The sequence below is a fragment of the Equus asinus genome, chromosome 13, assembly GCF_041296235.1.
Source record: "Equus asinus isolate D_3611 breed Donkey chromosome 13, EquAss-T2T_v2, whole genome shotgun sequence".
NCBI lineage: Eukaryota > Metazoa > Chordata > Mammalia > Perissodactyla > Equidae > Equus > Equus asinus.
In genome coordinates this window covers 27,671,185-27,694,170 of record NC_091802.1, presented here as the reverse complement: position 1 = coordinate 27,694,170, position 22,986 = coordinate 27,671,185, and the positions used below count along the sequence as shown (strand labels likewise).

The 22,986-nt window shown below is 34.7% G+C and overlaps 1 protein-coding gene and 1 long non-coding RNA gene across 4 annotated transcripts in view; both read left to right on the top strand.

Moving 5' to 3' along the window:
- The window catches only part of BRIP1 (BRCA1 interacting DNA helicase 1), a 187,333-nt gene extending 184,417 nt beyond the window's left edge, over positions 1 to 2,916 (top strand). The window contains exon 20 of one of the 3 annotated variants that reach the window (XR_011493726.1): positions 408 to 757. Coding sequence is in view for 2 of the 3 variants with exons in the window: in XM_014856951.3 (XP_014712437.1) it covers positions 408 to 949 (542 nt within the window). In the remaining variant the exon portion in view is untranslated. Of the gene's footprint in view, positions 1 to 407 lie in introns of all 3 variants that reach the window. The other 2 variants (XM_014856951.3, XM_070482865.1) reach the window with 2 other exon arrangements.
- Positions 2,917 to 4,126: 1,210 nt separating this feature from the next.
- LOC139040034 (uncharacterized) lies at positions 4,127 to 13,047 on the top strand. Its single transcript, XR_011493727.1, has 3 exons — positions 4,127 to 4,264; positions 5,748 to 5,834; positions 12,913 to 13,047. It is a non-coding gene; the product is annotated as an uncharacterized lncRNA (long non-coding RNA).
- The last annotated feature ends 9,939 nt before the right edge of the window (positions 13,048 to 22,986 follow it).

Below are 22,986 nucleotides of genomic sequence, written 5' to 3'. Positions count from 1 at the left end.
TTATGGTTGTAAGGTTCCTTAAGGGAATTAGTCTAGGTCAGTTTTTCTCAGTCACTGGTTAGTAGATTTTAAAGCAAATTTTTATAGCCTGTTCCCTCTTTACTCAGCTGTCTTCCTCTTTACCCTTCCTTTTCTCTTTCATTCCTGAGGTCCCTGGTATGAAGTTTGATAGTTTAGCAGACAGCATTATGACTTGGGCTAGAAATCACTGGAAACCTAAGATTCCTTTCAGAGTTAACATTTTGTGCTTTACATTCTAAGATGGAAGTCCTGCTACTACTGGTTGTGGGCTCTAAATTAAGTATCCTATACAATTATTTCAGTATTTCCAATGAAAATCATTTTAATATAACAGTTATGTTAGTTAGAAACAGAAAGTTAATACTCTTAAATTTTTGTATTCATAGATGACTCAGTGTTATTGGAAGAGTCTGCCCAGACAGTGAAAGCAGAAAAAATCGTGATTTCCAGATCCACAAGCCCAACCTTCAACAAACAGACAAAGAGTGTTAGCTGGTCTAGCTTTAATTCTTTGGGACAATATCTTACTGGTAAAATTCTGACTGTAACACCTGAGTTCAGGTCATCAGAGGCTTGTGCTTCTAATTCTACTTTCAAAACAGAAAAGGAATATAAAACTGTTTTGCCACTCACTGATAAGTGTGAGCCCTCATCTCTGACAGTAAACACATCATTTGGACCATGCTCTCAGTCAGAAACCACTCTTCCATCAACAAAGACTGATGCTACTCTTCTTAAAAATAATCATTCCAAACAGCTGCTCTGCTCTGAAGACGCTCCGGATCCAGACATTGAATTGTCTTTAGTAAGTGAAGAAGCTAAGCTTTCCACTTCAAATACAGCATTTGAAACAGAAACAGAAGATGAATCTATCTATTTTACACCTGAACTTTATGATTCTGTAGATACAAATAAAGAAAAAAATTAATTAGTTGGAACTGATAGAGAAAGTATATTGGTTGATAATTCAAATTACATTTTAGCTGAAGATCTCTGAAATTAGAACTATGACAGGAGTGGATTCAGTCAGAGAAATGAAAGCTGAGGATTGTACAGGCACTAAGTTGAGTAGACTCATGCACATTAAAGAAAGTAAAATTGATAACGTTGGTAGTAACATAAAAACAACTCATATAAATGAATTGGAGCTGGGAAAAACTCATGAAACAGATATAAAGAACTTTAAACAATCCTCTTCCAAAAGTAAAGATGTGTTCCCTGATGTTAGGTAATACTTAACTGTAGCTATAAAAATATGCCATCATGCTTCTATTAAACTCTATTGTAAATGATAATTTATACATTGGATAAGTGGCATAGTTATTTTTTTAATTTGAGATATATTTTCACTTTAATTCATTATCATTAGAGTTCTTTAAAAGTCTATTTTATGTTCAGAAATATGTTTTACTATTCTCAAGTTTTGATTCATACAAAATATTTTCCTTCAATGTCTTCCTTAGCTAAACGCAATTTAAAATTAATCAATCTGAAAGATATGTAGTTTCCTAGGGCACTTTAAATTTCACATAAATATTTGTATTTTGTAGTCCTCTTCACCCAATTGTTTTCATACTGATACATAAATATTAACAGCACTCTAATCTAGTCACACCTCAGTCATATTTCACTATACATATTGCCTCAAATCGGTAGGAGTTTCTTTTTAGAAATCAAAGTTTTCTTGAAAAATGTATTCCTGTATTAAATTGCCTACTTGTGAGTAATTAAGAATTAAGGAAGAAAACTGCATACATTTTTCATTGAAATTGTTTGACATTTTTGTTTTATAAACCAAATCAAGCATGTTTTAAGTGAATTTATGTAAAGTTATAAAAAGTGAAGGACTCCAAATTTTCGATTCTAATTATTTAGCTTCGTAATCACTGTGGAAAAAAGTGACATATTGTAGCATAAAAGCTTTAATTATGCAACCATTAACATAGAAAACTTCATATATAAATTTGATAAATAAACCCAAACATGTAATTGTAGCTGAAAAATGTTCCCTTAGAGTTCAGTAAACTTTTCTGTAAATTTTGACTCTGTTTATGTTTTTGTGAATGAAACTGTAGTTCTGATCAAAAATGGTTATAAAATATTCTCTTCTCTGACATTTCAAAAATACATTCACTGATCTTTTTCTAAGAAACATCTGTTATTCAATGGATGTTTAGTCTTCTTTTGAGTGATTTAAATTGAAATTTTATGAGCTGTTCAAGTTGTGGATGTGGTTTATTATTTTCAAAGTCAAAATTCCCAGCAATCAAGTATCTTTTATATTCATTTTGATAAATGAATTATTGTATATGCATATGTTTACTTTTATTTTGATAGCATTTAGATTGATTACAGCTGGTTTCGATAGCATTGGATGTTACAACTCTAAGCATAGTTCAAAAAAATTTAAATTGATAATTTACCAGTTAAAGAATTCATTTATAGATTGTGATATATTAGATCTCACCTAATATTATATATTTTTCTTAGTTGATCAGTGAGTAATAAGTTACAAACACTAGGTTAGAAGATAATTTCTAAATTGTTTTGAAAGAGTGAAACCATTTCTCCTCTCTGGTATAGTTTTTAATCCACAGATAAGGGTAATGGGATATAGAAAGAATACCAGGTGGAAGACCAGAGACTTGGGTTTGATTCCTGGCTTTGCCTCTAATTTGCTAAGTCATGTTTGGCAGTCATCATGCCTTTTGGAGAATTAGTTTCATCTGTGAAATGCAGAATTTAATACTGTAAAATCATGCAAATCCCTTTTGGCATTAAAAATCTGTAATTTAAACGAATATATGTTGATATTTTACTCTGAATCAATTTTTATTTGCTTTTGTTCCAAATGCTTAAAATAAAGCAAACCATTTTGTAGAAAAGGTGAAATGATACTCATCAACCTTTAGAGAATAATTGTATGAATGCGTGCATAGTAACTTGGGAAGCAAGATATTTATTTTAACAGTGCTGCAATCAAAACATTTTTGGACCCTTAAAATTGCCTTTAGAAGAATTGGTAAACTACATGAGAAAAGTCAAGCACAATACTTTTTAATCATACCTTAGTGTTATTATCCAAACTTGATCTCAAATACCATCTCCTTTCCCTGGGTTTGATTTATTCTTTCCGAAATCTAATTCTCCCCAAGGCTAAAAATTTCCATTACTAAGAATATATGTAGAGATGTGCCACAAGCTTTTAGTAATTCTAAGAGGTATTCCAAAGATCTTGTACATGATATCACTGTTGAAACAGGTATATAGTCCCCTCAGATCATAACTTTGACCAGGATAATATTACTCTTTATAATAGAGGAGGAGGTGGAACATTTTCATTAGTGCTAACATGCTTTTTAAAGAGATGTTTTAGAGAGTTAAATAAGTTAAAACATGTAAAAAGCAGTTTAGAGTATCCGGCACACGGTAAGTCCTCAATTAATAGTTGTTAAGTCAATCATATGTCTGGAGTACACCCTTGCTTTATATGAACCATTCCTCAATAATGATAGATAGATAGATAGATAAATAAACCAACAATAAAAAAATCTTTATACAGTAGGAAGGAAGAGTTATTTGGCTACCTTATTTTTTTAAGGCTTTTGAGATCTATAAATAAGATAGAAATTGTTTATCAGCTAATTTACATTACCCCTTCAATGCATATGAACTAATTATGTAATACTGAATTTACTTAAGGGCCGAAAGTATATAAAGCACACAGGCCACAAACTAGGAAAACTACCAGTTGGAGAAAGGGCTTACTCGTAGAAGAAAGGTACAGTGTAAAGAGCAGATGTTTCACAACTTGACGTTTGCAATTTAGATGAATCATTTAAAACTTTTTATAATTATTTTGCAAATTCATGACAACTCTTACCATGCTTCTACTATTCATTTAGTTATTACATGGTTTTTAATTGGTATTGTTTCTAAGTTCACAAGGCTTTGTTTTTATTCTTATGATCTTTCTATTCAAGACATTAATTCTTTAAAAAGTCTTTCCCAGGGGCTGGACCAGTGGCCGAGAAGTTAAGTTCGCGCGCTCCGCTTCAGTGGCCCTGGGGTTTCGCCGGTTCGGATGCCAGGCACGGACATGGCACCGCTCGTCAGGCTATGTTGAGGTGGCGTCCCACATAGCATAAGCAGAAGTGCTCACAACCAGAATATACAACTATGTACTGGGGAGCTTTGAGGAGAAGAAAAAGAAAAAAAAGATTGGCAACAGTCGTTAGCTCAGGTGCCATTCTTTGAAAAGTTTCCCATATCTTTCTGCAATATGACTGTCACATTATTCTCCCATAGTAAAGCATCTTCAAAATATTTAATTCTTTAGCATTCTTTATAAAACTTTATGAAATCAAAGTGCCTAGTTGTCAAATCACTTGAAAGACTGGTTATTGTAGTCATTTAATCTCTAAGTGATAGCATTTTTTTGATATTTGATTACCACACAATTATTGTTGCTCCTGCTCTTTTTTACCTCAGATTTTACTTTAAAATTAATGAATTCTTAGTAGTTTCTTGTCTGTTTCCATAGACAAATGCAGTCAGTCTTTTGTAAATAGAAAGGCAGTATTAGTACTGACCTTTTTCATAATAAAAAATAAATTTAAGACCACATCAGACAATGAATGTCTATGGAAGTAAAACCACAACATAAAGTATCTGTGCAGCTATTAAACATATCATAAAGAACGTCACTTCAGGAAATGGAAATTTAGACAGATGACCTAGGCTTATGATTTTCTAGCCTTAAACGATTTTCATGTCCACTGGAAAAAAAAAAGAATTTTGTTTCTTAAGGTTTCATTTGATAGAACCATTAGCTGCCCAGCTTCCTGTACTTTACAATGGAGCCTTGTTATAATATCCATGGGATCTAAGCCAGTAGATCACCTTATTGGTGAAACCACCTTATAATGAAGTGCTTTGAGTAACTAAACTCTTGGATAAGGTCCAAAACAACCCATCTTATACCAAATTCCACTCTGTAATAAACAAGCTTCAATATATTGGAAAGAAAACAAAAGCTATATGAAACTTACTATTCCCAGAAATTAACCTTTGAAAATCTAATGTTAAATACTGACTAAAAGGAATATTTGTTAACAAGGCATAATCAAGTAGGTATTTTTAGTACTCTTCTAATACTTCATATTTTTTATCTTGATCTTCCTTTTTTAAGCAGTCTATATGATTTTGATTTTCGTATGCTTTTCCAAAAAGTTTCATCACTTCACATGAAATTAGTTTACATCAAAATTTACAAAACTCAATATTAAAATGTCTCATTTGGCTCCGTGCTATTATAAAATACTAAGTTGTACAAGTGGCATATCATTTATGTAAACTAAGTTAGGTGTCTATCTTTTTTATATGAGTCATACATAGTTGAAAAGATTTAAAGATATTAAATATTGATTGTTATTATTTTGGATCCAGTATCATCTTGGTATATTTTCCCCTTTTTTCAAACTAGTGTTATGGTATTCATATTTAAATATTAACCATCTTTTCAAACATTGATCTTTTTATCTTGTAAAAGGACCCAAGTAATCTGCCTTGCCAGTCAGGGCTTTATTGTATTGCTTGTGGAGCTAAATTATTACCTAAAGCAGAAGGAGGTAGGAAATATAAAAAATTACTTTGTGCCATCCTTAGTATAGGCTAATCTAAGTTAAAATAAAGTAGATTGATGTATTGATATTTCCATATTTCAGTCTTTAAAGCTGATTGGCAGCATACGTGAACTTCATTACCTTAGACTTGGAAGCATGTTCCAGATCCACCTACTGACTTACTTTGAGGTAATTATTTCCCTGAACTTCTGTTTTTTCATCTTAAAATGGAGATAAATAATAATTTCTTAAGAAATAGATCAAACGTTATGAGTATCAAATGCAGTAGAGTGCATAAAAGCTTTTTTTTACATCAGGCAGGGAGAAAGATAGAATTTTGGGTCAAAGGAATGAGTTTTGGCCCTGCTTCTTACTGAGTGGTCTTGGTCATATAATTTTACCTCCTTGGACCTCAGCTTTGTTTTCTGGGGGGAAAAAGTGAGCAATATCTACCCAAGAAAATTATTTTGAGGATTAAATGAGATGATATGCAATATGTGAAAGTGCTTTATAAATTCTGAAGCACTGTCCAAGTATTAGTTCTTAGGAAACTGAAACAATAATCTAGTAAAATTATCTCAGTATCCTGAAATTGTACCTTCAAAAGGACAAATACACCTATTAGAATTTGATTCATGTGCTGAAAAGCACTCTGAGCTTCTTTTTTTTTTTTTTTTAGCTTCTTTTAAAAACAATTATATGTAGTTATTCTTTTACTAGCGGAACTTAAATATTGTGAAAATTTATTTTCCATTTTTTCCATTTTATTTTTATATCTTAAAATGTGTGCACATTGCAAACAACAAAAAAAGTTTTATCAAAGAAACACTGAAATCCCTAAATTTTATTGAGAACATTCTATGTAAGATCCATAGAGCTGGGAATTTTTTGGGGGGGGGGGTCTGTGTTATTTCTGTATTCCCAACATTATATTTACCGACTAAGTGAATTGAATGGAGCATTCTATTCATAACGTATTTATTTCTATCAGGACTTTATCATATACTTGGTTCTCATATATGCCTATTTCATTTGACCAATTTCTAGACTCTAGTGACCTTTCTATTTTCTAAATTTTCATTCTTATTGCCCTAACAGCATTAAATACTTCACACTTTCTGTTACTTCAGTTGTGGACCAGAGATTGTCTTTTCTCTTTTCTTTTAAATGGTGTACTTTTACCAACTGTACCTATAAAGAATGTTGGACTTTTTGCACATTCTTTTGAGATGTCTGTAGACAGTATTATTCTGACACAATTGGATTCTAAAATATGAATTGAGTTTCATATTAACTAATTGGTTAGCCAAAATGTCAGCAAGTTTGTAAGACTTTCAAGCCCGTTACCACCCTGGGACAAAATTTTTCCTGCCTGTGCCCCAGTGTAATATTTATTGTATGATATTGCAATTAATTGTGTAGAAGTCTGTCTCCCTGGGACACTGTGACCCCCTGGGAATAAGGACAGCTTCCCATATTATCTAGCATTTATTCATCCATCCACTCATTCATCTGACATATTTTGAGAGCCTGCTTTGCATTAAGAACTGTGCCATGCTCTAGGGATACCAAAGATGAGTAAGAGAAGGATCATATCCATCAGGAACTTATAGCCTAATTCACATAAAAGTAAATACTTGTGGAGCAGTGTAATAAGAGTTGTAATAGAGGCGAAGCACACAGCAGTGTTTGTTGAGTATATGCATAGTGGTATGCACAATTATGATTCTGGTTAGAAGATCTGTAAGCAGAATTGTTTAGCACAGGAAGCATCTTAACAGATTTTCTTTCTTTTTTTTTTTTTTTTAAAGATTGACACCTGAGCTAACAACTGTTGCCAGTCTTTTTTTTTAATTGCTTTTTCTCCCCAAATCCCCCCAGTACATAGTTGTATATTTTAGTTGTGGGTCCTTCTAGTTGTCGCATGTGGGATGCCACCTCAGCATGGCCTGATGAGCAGTACCATGTCTGTGCCCAGGATCCAAACCGGCAAAACCCTGGGCCGCTGAAGCACAGCACGCAAACTTAACCACTCCACCACAGGGCCGGCCCCCTTAACAGATTTTCTTTAATGTCTTTTTTTTTTTTTTTTTTTGGTAAGGAAGGTTGGCCCTGAGCTAACATCTGTTGCCAATCTTCCTCTTTTTGCTTGAGGAAGATTGTCGCTGAGCTAAGATCTGTGCCAGTCTTCCTCTGTTTTGTACATGGAATGCCACCATAGCATTGCTTGATGAGCGGTATGTAGGTTCACACCCGGGATCCGAACCTGTGAACCCTGGGCCACCAAAGCGGAACGTGCAAACTTAAGCACTACACCACCAGCCCAGCCCCTCTTTAATTTTTTAGTGATAAAATGCTTATAATTTTGAAATATGTTCTTGAAGAAATTTAAGATATGCGATTTTTCTTCATGTTTCCATCTTCAGATCCTTTAGCCTCTCTACTCTGGATTATTGAGCGTTAACCTATCTAAAGGGAACAAAACAAGAACATAGCAAGTACTTCTGTTATACTTTAATGTATAACATGTAGTGTATCATAGAGCTTTCATAACCATTAGCTCATTTCGTTCTCAAAATAGCCTGCCAAAGTTAGCAACACAGGTGGTATTATCCTCATTTTATAAATGAAAAAATGGAATGTAATGAGACCACAATCAAGGTCACAGTGCTCTACTGTTTTGTTTTTGTTTTTGTTTTTTTGAGGAAGATTAGCCCTGAGCTAACATCTGCTGCCAATCCACCTCTTTTTGCTGAGGAAGACTGGCCCTGAGCTAACATCCGTGCCCGTCTTCCTCTACTTTATATGTGGGACGCCTACCACAGCATGGCTTGCCAAGTGGTGCCACGTCTGCACCTGGGATCCGAACCAGCAAACCCTGGGCCACTGGAGCAGAACGTGTGCACTTAAGTGCTGTGCCACTGGGCCGGCCCCATCTTTCCACTGTTGTGATGTATTTTGTACTTTCATATTGATTTTAATCCACCTTTGTTTCCTAAAATCTCTTTGGGAAAGATCTAGTCTTGGAATTCTGAAAGCAAGGCTCATTATCTTACTTTTTTCCAGAGGAGTACTTTCCAGAATCATCTAGCAATATTTTAATAATATAAACAAAGATATATTCACATCCATTAAGGAGTATAAGCTCTTTGAGGGCAGAAATAGTCCTAGAGCATTGAATACTGCTTGACACATAATAGGTGCTTAGTAAATATTTTTCGATGAGTAAAAGGAATCTTCTCAAAACAACCCAAAAAATTTAACATTGCCTTAGGTAGCATAGCTAACTAGTGAATTAGAGCCAGAACTAGTATCCAGGTGTCATAACTTCAAATTCCGGATTCTTAACACCTTACCAACTTAGCTACTACCAAAGCATCAGTTTCTTGACTTCAGCTCTCATGATTTCACCTCCATTTCATCCACCCACTTCCATTGACTATACCCTAAAACTTACTCACTCATACAACTTTGAACACTAATATCCCTCTCTCTGATCACCTTTCTGATCTTCTGTCCTTCCAGCTTTTACTCCATTCCTCCTTCTGTACCTACTCCCTCAGTTTTCTGCCCGTTTATTAGCCTTCTTCAATCTTCACTTCCTTCCTTGCAAGTTTGGACTTCATAGTCAGTCACTGGGAATATTCTCTTGCTGATGTCCCAAACTCCTATCCACCTTTGTCATTCTACTGTCCCAGTCCTGAAAAATCCCCAAACTTAGTTTAATGCAGTCTGCCTTTGCTGTTACTATATCTAGAAAGTTGAACACTACTGAAGAAGGTTGTATAATAGTGTGGATTGGTGCCCATACAGTGTTATGGCTTCTAGTCTTAACTTGATTCTCAACATGCTTTTCAGCTCATGTATTTTTCCTAACTAGTTCCCTCTGTCTCCCCTCACCCAGCAGTAACTGGACTAAACTTCCATGTCACTTCTTTTCTCAGCCCAGTTTCCTTCCCAGTTGATATGCTTCCTCCAGATAATCTTATCCTCTCTTGAACTATATGCTGATGATTCCTGACCCATCATCCAGCTGTCTGCTCAACATCTTGGATGCCCCATAGCACTCAAACTCAATTTATAAAAACAATTCTTTCTTGAAACCTGTTTTTCCTGTTTTAGATTGTAGCACCATCATTCATGTAGTTCTCCAAATCTTAAACTAGCAAGTCATACAAGTTTTTGAGTTGAGCTATATTGCTCAACTCTCCCCTACTTTCCATCTTCACTGTGATTACGTTAATTCAGATCCTCATAATCTGTATTCTAGACTGGTGTAATAGTTCTTAACTAGTCACTTTGCCACCAATATTACCTCTAAAGTCCACCTTCCACTTTGTTGCTAGTTAGCCAATCTAAAATGCAAATCCAACCATTTTACTCACCTGTTTAAAACCTTTTGGGCCAGGCCTGGTGGTCTAGTGGTTAGGTTTGGTGCTCTCTGCTTTGGCAGCCCAGGTTCAGTTTCTGGGTGTGGACCTACACCACTTGTCTGTCAGTGGCCATGCTGTGGCAGTGGCTCGCATAAAAAAAGAGGAAGATTGGGCTGGCCTCGTGGCCGAGTGGTTAAGTTCATGCGCTCCGCTGCAGGCGGCCCAGTGTTTCGTCGGTTCGAATCCTGGGCGCGGACATGGCACTGCTCGTCAGACCACGCTGAGGCAGCGTCCCACATGCCACAACTAGAGGAACCCACAACGAAGAATACACAACTATGTACCGGGGGGCTTTGGGGAGAAAAAGGAAAAAATAAAATCTTTAAAAAAAAAAAAAAAAAAAGAGGAAGATTGGCAGCAGATGTTAGCTCAGGGCAAATCTTCCTCAGCAAAAACAAAAACAAAATAAAATCTTTCTATATACAAAGTCAAGTCAAAACTCCACATGAAGACATGCTTTTTGTGCATGACCTGGCTTTTTGTGATCTGGTCTTTGTCAACATCTCCAAACTCATTCCTGCCACCTTTTGCTAACTTTATACTTAAGAATAGTTTTAAAAACAGACCGTGCTGTTTCAGATCCATTGCCTTTGCTAATGATCTTCCACCCATGCTTAGTTCCCTTCCTCTCCTTTACCTGGCAAATTCCTGCTCATCCTGAGAAATTCAGCTAAGGCATTATTATTCTTCTGAAAACTTACCATGTCCTCCCAACTCATTAAGTGTATTTCATCTAACTTTCTTGGCCCCCTAGTACATAACTTCAACATAGTATTTTCAACACTGTGTTGTTACTTATTTTGCTTCTGTCTTCTGTACCAGATTTATACGTTTTTACAAAATAAGATCTTGGTTGTCTTTGTCACTCTTGCATGTGATACATGGTTTAAAATGGTAAGCACCCAATTTATGGCACTGTTCAGTTCCACAAACTGAACTGAATCACGCTATCTTGAGATTGTTACTGCACCAGATTTGTTTTTGCCCACGGCCCAGAAAGCCGAACACCAAGACAAGAAGATTGGGCAGAGAGTTTAATCACAAGGCAGCCGTGTGAGAAAGCGAGAGCATAAGTCTCAAATCCACTTCCCAGAAAATAGGGACTCAGGGGTATTTATGGGAGAGGGGGGACAAGGTGGTCTGAAATGTGGAGGTAGGTGATTGGAGGTGGGGAGAGGTAGGTAATTGATGATGTGCGCAAGCGTAGTGAGACTCCATGCCTCTTTATAGGATGCGTGCTCACAAAATGGTGGTGTGAGCATGATCCAAGGGTGGAGTTTTTAGCCTCTTGACATCAAAAGGTCACCTATTGGACATCTGCGTGGGCCCAGTTGATGAGTTGGTGGTCTCAACCAGCCCTCAAGGGGTTCTAATTCCTGAAAAACACCTCAAATACCCGTTACCATGGTGAGTTAGGCTCCGGGGAAATGTTATCTGTAGGAACCTAGTGGGAGTCAGATAGCATATTGCCTAAACAGCACAGTTAACAATGTGTGGGTTAAACAGCTAAAAGCTATAATCAGTAATTGCAGAAAGGAAAAACCCCTTCCTAGCTATTTAATCATCAATGGCTAACTCTTTGCCGGTTTCAATCTCTCCTATTCTTTGATATTCCTCATTCTTGGATTTCAGGCGACGACCCATCTAGCTACTTCCTGCTGAAGTGGGGCATAGATCTGGGTTAGAGGAATGAAACTGTTTAGCACTCATCTGCAAATATTCTCTTGTTCCCGGCTTCATGTTGACGTTTCTGTATTATTAGAATTTTGTATCTTACTCAACAGTTTTGGAACATCTAAAAGCACAATTTATAATCGTGTCCAACCAGAAGGATAAGAAGTATACACAACCCAAATTTTTAACAGTCCCTGAAAAATAGACCTAATCTCAGTGGGACCTCCATCTGATCTCCAGGTGGGGCAGACATCTTGTCTCAGTTCCTGATAGTCGTTTGTTTTACTGGATATGCAGAGATGCCCTATACCCCTATACCCTGATCCTCCAGTTGTCATTGATGATGGCAATCAGCACAGACTCTCTGCCTGGTGGTCATTACGTTCCCAAAGAACTTAGAAGAATAAAGTTATCAATTTATAGCAGCTGGGAGGGTCCATAAAATCTACAGAGCTTGTGTGGGTTAGTTAATCAGAAGTCATTCAAAGTTACAATATGGTTTCTTTGCTACAATATGGTTTCCCTTATGTCAACCTTGTGTTGAGCTAGTATCAAGACTAACTACTTCTATTTAGGTACTGCTTTGATTTGTTTGTTGTATTGTTTATTACTGTTTTAGTATTTTCGAGTAAGCCAGAACTTTACAAATCATCTACTTCCCTTATATTAAACATGAGGTAACTGAGGCCCAGAGAGATTTAGTACCTAGACCAAGGTCATTGATAGCAACACACCACACTGTTTTTAATGTGGTTTATTTTATATTAACTTGACCTAGCCTCTTTCTCAAGGCATTCTTAGAGAAAGGTACAATTTTCAATAACCGAGAAGTTAACAAATTAAGATACTAATTAAAAAGCCACTCAGTCGCATTCTTTATGACTGCATCTAACTATAGAGTTTATTATGAGAAGCAGTACTGAAGATAATAGATTTTAATGATAGTATACTTGTTTTATTGTTACCATTATGTGCAATAATTCTCCGTTGAGTTGCTTTCTGGTAGACTAACATACATATACAAATATGTATATTAATAAGTAGTGATAAATTAATAAACCTTAATAAATTACTACAACCAGCAGTATTTTTTTAGGAAATTAATATAATTGTTAGTGATATGCTTTTCCTAAATCTTTCTCACCTTTTTTTATTCTTAGGAATTTTCAAACAACCTTTTTCTAAGAATACTGTGCTGATAAAAATCCAAAGAATCTTCCTCAGTGTTAAATTATATTGCACAAAATCCCTTTGCCATTGCTCAAGTGAGACTACACATCAGAAGAAGAAAATTTATTTTATGTTACCAATGACAGTGCTGACTGCCCTTAACCATTTAAAAACCATGGTAATGGTTTATCACACTTCAGTGAAGAATGAATGTAAACTTACTTAATGACTGTCCTGCTTCCTTGTCACTTTCTAAAGGCTTCAATTGTAAATAAGGTACTTTTTTCATTTTTATGTGAATTCTAAAATGAAAAGCAATTTTAAAAATGCTTTTTAAAAATGTCCCACTGTCTTAAAAATTGCAAAGGAAGAAAAAGTAAAATCTCAAACTCAGTTCAAAACTAAGAAGTGTGTAAGTAAGAAATGTCACATTGGGACAGATGTGGCATCTGTGTCTGGTAATGAATCCAAAAAAACATTCCCAAGGCCCACATAATCCAGCTCTCATGCTTTGACAGGCTTGACCTAGGTAAAGGATGGGCAGTAACTCATGGAAGCAATCTACAGGATAAAAGGGACTGGGTTCCACCAGCTATCCTAAAAAACAATGGGATGGGTGCTTACATACAAACAAATGAGCCATAAACTCAAGTCCTTTTTTCCTTTGCATAAATCTGTCTCAGATTGCCAACTGCCCTTTTTCAATTTGCCAGCCACTTTCAATGCTGTTCATTGTGTTCATTTTTATTCTGCTAAAACTTGTTTCTAATGTTGTATAGAAGGGACTAGGCCACACATTATGCTTTATCCTAGGCCCTGCACTTACCCAGTAATAATCCTGGAAGTTATCCACTCTTCCTAGAAGCAGTATGGTCAAGGATAAGCATATTATTTGTATTCCAAAATGCTGACTTCAAACAATCAAGCATCTATTATTTACACATTTTCTCAGTGGATTCATCTAAACTCCCATTTCTACTCACTTAAAATCTGAGGGTAACAAGTGCTATGATAATATCCATTCATTCAATACTTAAGTATAAAAGACAGTTAAAACTATAACTTTGGATTTTCCCTGCTGCTCCTTCCTCAAAAGTGGACCATTCACAACAAGTCTGAATGTTTACTTTGGTTACAAATGTCTGCAGAAACATATGGTCAGATCATATGGTTCCAATAATGTTCCCCTTAGTACTTTGCAGCTTTGACCAATTTCAATATTTTTTCTGGAATTGAAAATTCTTTCTTGTGGGAATGTACTCATTTATCAAAAAATGAATATGTGGTGGTTAAGAACTTTTTGGCTTAGTGCAATATGGAAGATGGTAAGTTTTTTTGAGAACTACAACTTTGCATAGATTCATAGTCTTATTATTACATAAGTTCTTCCCATTTCAACTGTATACCCTTGAGCTTGAAGTAAAAAACCATGTTGTTAGTATTTTTCTGAGCTACATCATCCAATGTCTCCTCATTCTGAGTTTTCACTCCTCTTTTTACAGTGACTTCCAGGCACAAATGTAATTCAATCCCAAAAGAGATTAGGAGAGTGAAGTGTGTTGAGAGAGGTTCTCTCTTGGTCTATTGTCTTCTCTCTGCCATGATGGAACACCTCTATTATATACTCTATTATATAGTACCATTAATTCCTATAGAAGGTAGCAAGTTCTCATTCAACACCTGGAGCTCTTACTTTCTCCATGGAAACTTGGAGTTTTACTCACTTTGTAGAAAAGGCAGTCCAGCACAGAGAAGATTATCCTTGCATATTTGAGAATTATTTGGTGGATTTTCAACTAAAGAATATGGTCCTGAAAACAGAAGTATAACAATGATACCTATTATTTTTACGAGTGTGCTATAACAGGAACACTGCTCCCACAGATATATTCCAATGTAGAAGCTTGAGCAAAATTACTTTGCTATTTCTAATTGTTGAGGAAATATTTGCATTTTTAAAAATTTCTTTTAAAATAGTCTTCTCTTAGAATATGAATCTTTCATGTAATTTCTATGATAACCTCTATTATGGGAAAGATTACCTTCTCATATGATATGTATGATATCATACATCATACAGATATGATAATCAAATTTCTGTTTTAAAACTAACTGGTGTTAAAATTTTAAAAGGGACCATTTCACATTTAATTAAGGTAGACAGATTTTCTTATTGTAGAATATGGAGATTTGTTAATAGTGTTCTCAATTATACATAGTTTTATTTGAAAACAAAGAATTACATTTTTCTCTTGAAAACTATTTTGACTCTTAGAAAGTCACTAAACCAAAGGGGCTTGAGCATGGATTTTGGATTTGGACATTTTAAATCCCAGCCTACTGCTTTCTAACTTTAATTTATACTCCCTGAAACTCAGTTTCCTCATCCATAAAATTAGGACAATAATACTTACCTCATAGTGTTGCTATGAGAATAAAATTAAATAATGAATTTACATAATAGGCATTAGCAAATGTAAGCTATTATTCTTTTTGTAACTTATTTTCTGTACTCTTCTGTGTTAAAGATTGTTAAAGTTACACTTTTTCTTTTTTTCCTTTAAAAATGTTAAGCTAATAGTTTTCAAAAACATTATCTAGTCTTAACATCCACTCCACTTTCTAATAGACCTTTATAAGTGAAATTGAGTTGCTGAATCTGGTAGTTCAGGGTTTATGAAAAGTCTTTTTTAATTTTTCATAGGCATGGAAACAGGTTTATCTGTAAATGCCATCTGGAATATGAAAGAATGTTCTTTAACCAGATACTTACAATGTAGAAATTGTATCAACCAGCTCCATTCCCATGTCTTTTAATTGGTGCTGAAATAAGTCACCCTAGAAACATTGCTGAATCAAGGGTAAGTTTATATATGTTTGTTCTTGAAATTTAATATGAAGCTGCTTATGCATAACTATACTTATGTTATGATGAAGATATATAAAGTATTGCTATACTGCAGACAAATATAATTAATAAGTCCCATTCTCTCTTTGAATGAAAAGAAACAAATTTAAAGTATGATATATTACTAAAGATGACTATTCCTAGACAGAGTACTTTAGTAAATTTGGCGTTAAACCGTTAAATACCGAAGCCAATACTAAAAAGCCATTTAATACGGCAGCATAGAAAAATTAGACACAGTGTGCTTCCACATTGCAGTGAAATTACACTTCAAAAACTTGCATTGTTAAAGCAATTCTGCCTTATCTCTGTGTGTGTTTTTTAATCTGCTCATTTAAGCCTAATCAGGATTAAATATACATTGGAGACAAAGACATGGCCCAAAGATTAGCCTTGTAAAATAAGGATCGGATTTCCAACTCAATGTCAATTGCTAGGGGACATCCCTAAACCAAGCAGATTCAAAGTTGTAATTGTAAATAATCTGGTTATAAACACAATTCCATCAGAAGATGGAAGTACTTTCAGCAAATATGTTCTATGAATAAGACTAGGTTTTTTCTTAAAGAACTATGAATAACAACACTTTAAAAAACATCAAATCCTAGGTAACTAAATGTAGTAAGATTTTTAAAAATGTTTTCTTAGTATAGTATGATGTGACAGGTAAGAATGTGAACTCTGCAATGAGACCGGTTGAATATCAAATTCTACTTCTGCCTCTATTAGCTCCATGACCTAGAGCAAGTTACTTCTCTTCTCTGTGCTGTAGTTTATTTCCATGCAAAACTGGGGAAATAATAATACCTAACCAATAGAGTTGTTACAAGGATTAAATGAATTAATTCCTATAAAACACTTAGAATAGTGCCTGGCATGATGCAAGTGTTCATGCAACAAGAATCATAATGATAATATTATTACTATTGATATTGCTTTAAAAATCCTTAGTTATTAAAAAGTACAGGATCATTCATTATCCCAACATTAAGTATGTAATTAGAGGTTAGAACATTATTTTAGTGTTTAAATTGTCTGATAATGGCTAGGGATATGAACAGTTTAAACTATAGTATTCCCATTTTAGCATCATGAAATAGTATCATAGTCCCTTAGCAACAAGAAATGGTCTACTCCTGTGGATTTTATAAGGTGGTTTCAATACACATTCAGAGGAAATGCCATTTATAAGCATACAGTTAATTGAATGCTCACAGGAAGAGCATAGTTAAGTACTATTCCTTTGTGGGCTGGTGAATTATGCCTTACAATTAATACTTCTCTGTGGGAAAAAAATAGAGCTTGTCTTTCTTCCAAGGAAGGTAAAATTGGCATTTTGGGAACATTGAAAAGTTCTGGCAGGGTTATATATTTTATGTTTTAAAAGTTACTCTTCCCAATTGGAAATGTAATAAAGATTTTGTAACAGCGTTTTGTTCCATTGTCTTGCCTGATAACAAATTTAGACAGGAGGATAAGCATAAACTTATTTTGGTCAGGACCACTGGGAATTAGCTTTCAAATATGGTTTTCTCTTTTATAGTTATGCCCATATCATATCCATCCATATCATACTCATATTAATGAGTTGGGAAATTACATCATTTATTATATATATTAACTGAACATAACTATCACCTGTGTTACTGAGAGAGAACTTGCTTTTTATTCTCTTGTTCAGTCTTTCCTAATAGTAACACCAAAATTCAGATATTATTTTTATTCGTTTTACTATAATCATTCTTTTTAAATATTGAAGATATTTGAGATTTAAAATCTGAAATGACTGTACATGCAAATGTACTGTGTGAAAATGAAAGATTAGTTCTGTTTCTAGCTTTACTGAGGGTGGTTTTTTTTAGCTATTGTTAGCAATCTTATTGATGAACGTGAGATGTGCTCTACAGATGTTAATATTTTTAACCTGGATGCATCATATGTAACTTAATAGCTTGTGGAAGATATATTTTTATTACCACGCGGAGTAAACAAACTACGTTTTCTCTGATTTATAATTCTTAACATCTCCCTTTTTCCTTTTATCTTCAAAAACACCCACTGAATAATATTAGTTTTTTTATTTTCTATAAATTTATTTTTTCTTATTGTCTTATTTCTCTCATTTATATCTATTTATAACCCCTCTCTCTTTTTTTGGTAGTATTTTTGTTAAATTAGGGTTTGCATACTACTATTCCTTAAATGGCTGCATCAATAAAAATCACATTACTCCGTAAAAATATTTTGTCTGTTTTAGGTGGTATAAGCAGAAAAAGTAGTAGGAATGTATTCACATTTTACCTGTATGGCTTGATGATGGACCTACATGTGTATAGCTTGGAGCCTTTATTTCAGTGGAAGCAGTATTCGAAGACCAAGAGTAAATCAGTGACAAGGAAGAAAATCTGAAAGAAAAAAAAAGAAAGAAAGAAGTAAAAAATATTATAGCAAGTACTTGCATCCTATTTGGCAACTATGAAAAGAGAACATTGTGTCAATCCAAAACATACAAACCCTCCTTAGTAAGACAGCACTTCTGCCTAAGAATTAGACATACCCTGGGATCATTACGTCACTGCCATAGCAATATCTCTAAAGCAGGATGAAAGATAAGCTAAAATCTCAGGTTGCATCCAAAGATCAACAAGAATAATGGTCCAATAGAAATTGGTAAAAACCTGCTTTCTTTCACATCTCCCAGTTTGGTTTATATGTGTCTGTAAATGAAAGAAAAAGTTAGTTCTAAATAAATGATTTTAAAATGCTCTGTTTAATAATTCATTCTCCCCTCATATTTCATTAAAGCTTCAGAAATTTTGTTGTTATCCTTAGAATTTACCTTTCTAAACTTCTAGATTCTTTAGAAGATTCCTTCATATAGTTGAGAAACCATTCACACTTTTAGTGATCATTAGTGAAAGGGTTAAGCAACTATATTATAACTGATCATCTAAATTTTTCGGTAATTATTTTAAATAATTGCCTGATTCAAATTTATTGGATATTTTCTCCAGTGAGTTAATTTGCTACATATTTATTATTATTCAAATCTTTTAGTAAATTTCTATTTTAATCTTAAACTCACACACTAACTCCATAACTTCAAACTAATCATTTCAAATCTCTCATTGTTTAATGAGTATGCAACTCGGTTTAGGAATGCAACTGCTGATTTTTTGTAAAACAGTGTGTACTTGTGATAGAACCATAATTAAAATAACTTCTATATGAGGAAGAAACAACTGGAATAACTAATATTCAAGATAATTTTCACTTTTACTTTTAAGTATTTAAGAGTGTTTTAGAGCGTTTAGAGGATGGTAGGAATATCACTTCCTCATACAAGATTGGAAAGTCCATTGAAATTTAAGAAATGTTTAGAACTTATATGATGAAAATGATAAAACTTTTCTGAAAGATATTAAGCAGTGATTTTCAAGTGGAGGGAAGAGTATGAACACTTACTGTGAGGAATTCCTACATAATGAGAGCTACTTCTGATGGAAGTGTGTACACCTGTAAATGACACGGAGGCTGAGAAGCAGTCTGAGAATAAAAGCCTTAAATAGGTAGATACTGCGTCATGGGATGAGAAAAATAAATAGTGTAAAGATGTCACTTCTTTGCAAATGAAGGTATAGGTTTAATTGATTTGAATGTAATAACTAATGAAGAGATCTCACCTTAGCAAATGTTAAAAACATACAGCAAAGTTAAAAATACAGTAGTCCCCCATTACCTGCTGGGGATATGTTCCAAGACCCCCAATCGATGCTTGAAACCACAGATAGTACCCAACCCTATTTATGCTATGTTTTTTGCTATACATACATACCTATGATAAAGTTTAACTTATAAATTAGGCACAATCAAAGATTAACAACAATAATAAAATGGAATAATTATAACAATTTACTGTAATAAAAGTTATCATAAATCTTAGCAACCTCAGCATATGATTTTTTTTTCTTATTAAATCAGGAACTTTCACTTTTCCACTTAAAGGAAGCACTTTATTGCTTCTCTTTGGCATAGCCAAATTGCCAGCATCATTACCCTTGCACTTTGGGGCCATTATTAAGTAAAATAAGGGTTACTTGAAAGCAAGCACTGTGATACCGTGACAGTCAATCTGATAACCCAGATGGTTACTAAGTGACCAATGGGCAGGTAGCATATACAGTGTGGATATGCTGTACAAAGGGATGATTTACGTCCCAGACAGGATGGGGCAGGATGGTGAGAGGTTTCATTGTGCTACTCAGAATGGCACTCAATTTAAAACTTATGAGTTGTTTATTTCTTGAATTTTCCGTTTAATATGGACCACGATTGACCTCAGGTAACTGAGACTGTGGAAGGCAAAACCATGAATAAGGGGTGACCACTGTGATTAAAATATTGTAGGAGATCAACTTCTGGAATGGTGGAGTGATGATCTTGGTGAACTCACTCTCCCACAAAAATGGTGAATATACTGGCAAAACAACTAACAGCTATTTCAAACTCTGGAAATGAACCAAAGCCACAGAATGAACTGAAAAATCATCTGTCCAAGAGAAACTGCTGTACCTCAGTAGAACAACAGTGTCAGTGACATTTTAAGATGGGGATATTCCCATCCCCTCTCCTGCCCTAGCTCAGTAGTACAGTAGCTGTTGAAATCTATCGATTTCACAGCCAGTGGAAAGAACTGGCCACTCTGGAACTCAGTTAAAAAGCAAAATCATTCCTCAAAAAATTAAAAATAGAATTACTATATTATACAGCAATTCCACTTCTGGGTATATCCAAAGAATTGAAAACAGGCTCTTGAAGAGATAGTGGTACTCTCATTAATCACAGGAGCATTATTCACAATAGCCAAGAGGTGGTATCAACCTAAATGTTCATCAGCAGATGAATAGATAAAATGTGGTATAAATTGGGAGAAAATATTTGCAAATCATATGTCTGACAAGGGGTTAATCTCCATAATATATAAGGAACTCACACAAATGAACAATAAGAAAGCAAACAACCCGATCAAAAAGTGGGCAGAGGAGACGAACACATGTTTTTCCAAAGAAGACATACAGATGACCAATAAACACATGAAAAGATGTTCAACATCACTAATCGTCAGGGAAATGCAAATCAAAACTACACTGAGATACCACCTTATGCCTGTTAAAATGGCTATAATCAATAAGAGTAAAAATTACAAATGTTGGAGAGGGTGTGGAGAGAAGGGAACACTCACACACTGCTGGTAGGAATGCAAACTGGTGCAGCCACTATGGAAAACAGTATGGAGATTCCTCAAAAAACTAAAAATAGAACTACCATATGACCCAGCTATCCCACTACTGGGTATCTACCCAAACAATTTGAAATCAACAATCCGAAGTAACATATGCACCCCTATGATCATTGCAGCACTATTCACAATAGCCAAGATATGGAAGCAACCCAAGTGTCCATCAACCGATTATTGGATAAAGAAGATGTGATATATATATATGCAATGGAATACTTCTCAACCAGAAAAAAAGACAAATTCATCCCATTTGCAATAACATGGAAGGACCTAGAGGGAATTATGCTAAGCAAAATAAGCCAGTCTGAGAAAGACAAACACCAGATGATTTCACTCACATGTGGAATATAAACAAGTACTGGGACAAAGAAAATAGTTCAGTGGTTACCAGGGGAAGGGGGGTGGGGAGGACACAGCATCTGAAGGGGAGCACTTATGTGGTGACAGTCAAGAAATAATGTAGAACTGAAATCTCACATTGGTGTAAACTATTATGAACCCAATAAAAAAATTTTTTTAAAAAAGAAAATGTAGTATATGTGTACAATGGAATATTATTCAGCCTTAAAAAAGAAGGAAATTCTGACATATGACCTTGACCTTGAGGACATTATGCTAAGTGACAAAAAGAAAAATGCCTTATGATTCCACTTATATGAGGTATCTAGAATAGTCAAACTCATGGAAACAGAAAGTAGAATGGTGGTTGCCAGGGGATGGGGAATGTGGGGAATTTTTGTTTAATGGGTATAGAAGCAAGATGAAAAAGTTCTGGAGATTGGTTGCACAACATTGTGAATATATTTACCACTACTAAACTGTACACTTAAAAATAGTTAAGATAAATTTTGTTGTGTATATTTTACCACAATTTAAAAAAAATAAAGCAACATCCCCACAGCTCAGTGACAAATAGTCTGAACTTGCAGCTCCCTAAGAAATCTCTACTCCCACAATGTTGTAGCTATTTGATTTAAAACAGAGTGAAAATTAAATTTAAAAAAAAAAGCCCACCTCCAGGACGTTACTGAAACAATAGCAACCTTCTGGCAACTTCAGAGTTACCCAAGGCTTTGTTTTCACTTGGTGCAAACAAGAGTTGGCCAGGAATTTAACAGGAAATCCTAGAGAAGTAGAATGCTCTAGGGAACTTTGAAAATTTCTGATGTACTCCTGGGGATTTAAAAGTTCCCCTGCATGAACAAGGCTATGTGCATGTTCATGAAAGACATGGGAAAGGAGAAGGCCCCAGTCAGTCACCTCTAGCTGACTTTGAGACCCTGCACAAGAAGGAAGTGAAGATTAGATCTGTCTAGTAAACTGCATGAAGTTTGAAGGTATGCTTTTCACAGAGATTCCCTTGGCAAAGGATAGACAAAAAAGTCCAGGTATTTCAGGAAATCTGACTGGTTATTAGCCAACCACTAAATTCATAGTGGCCGAGAAGTGAACCTAGGAACCCAGGCTATAAAATTTTTTTTTAAAGAACTTAAAAGAAAAAAAAAAGGTAGAACAATTCAGTGACAGGGAATACAGAACCTACACAATTAGTCCAAGAAATTTGCTAAACAAACAACAACAATCTCTAGGGATGAATGGACCAAATGTCAGAGGTGTTACAATGTATTATCTAAAATATTGAATTTTCAACAAGAAATTGAAAAATTTACCAGAGGGGCTCAGTAACGCATTGGAGCTGGCAGAAGAAAGAATCAGCAAACTTGGATATGGATCAATAGAGATTAACCAGTAAAAAAACAAATTTGAAAAATGAAGAAAATTAATAGAGCCTCAGAAACTTGTGAGACACCATAAAACATTATAACATATGCATAATGGAAATCTTAGAAGGAGAAG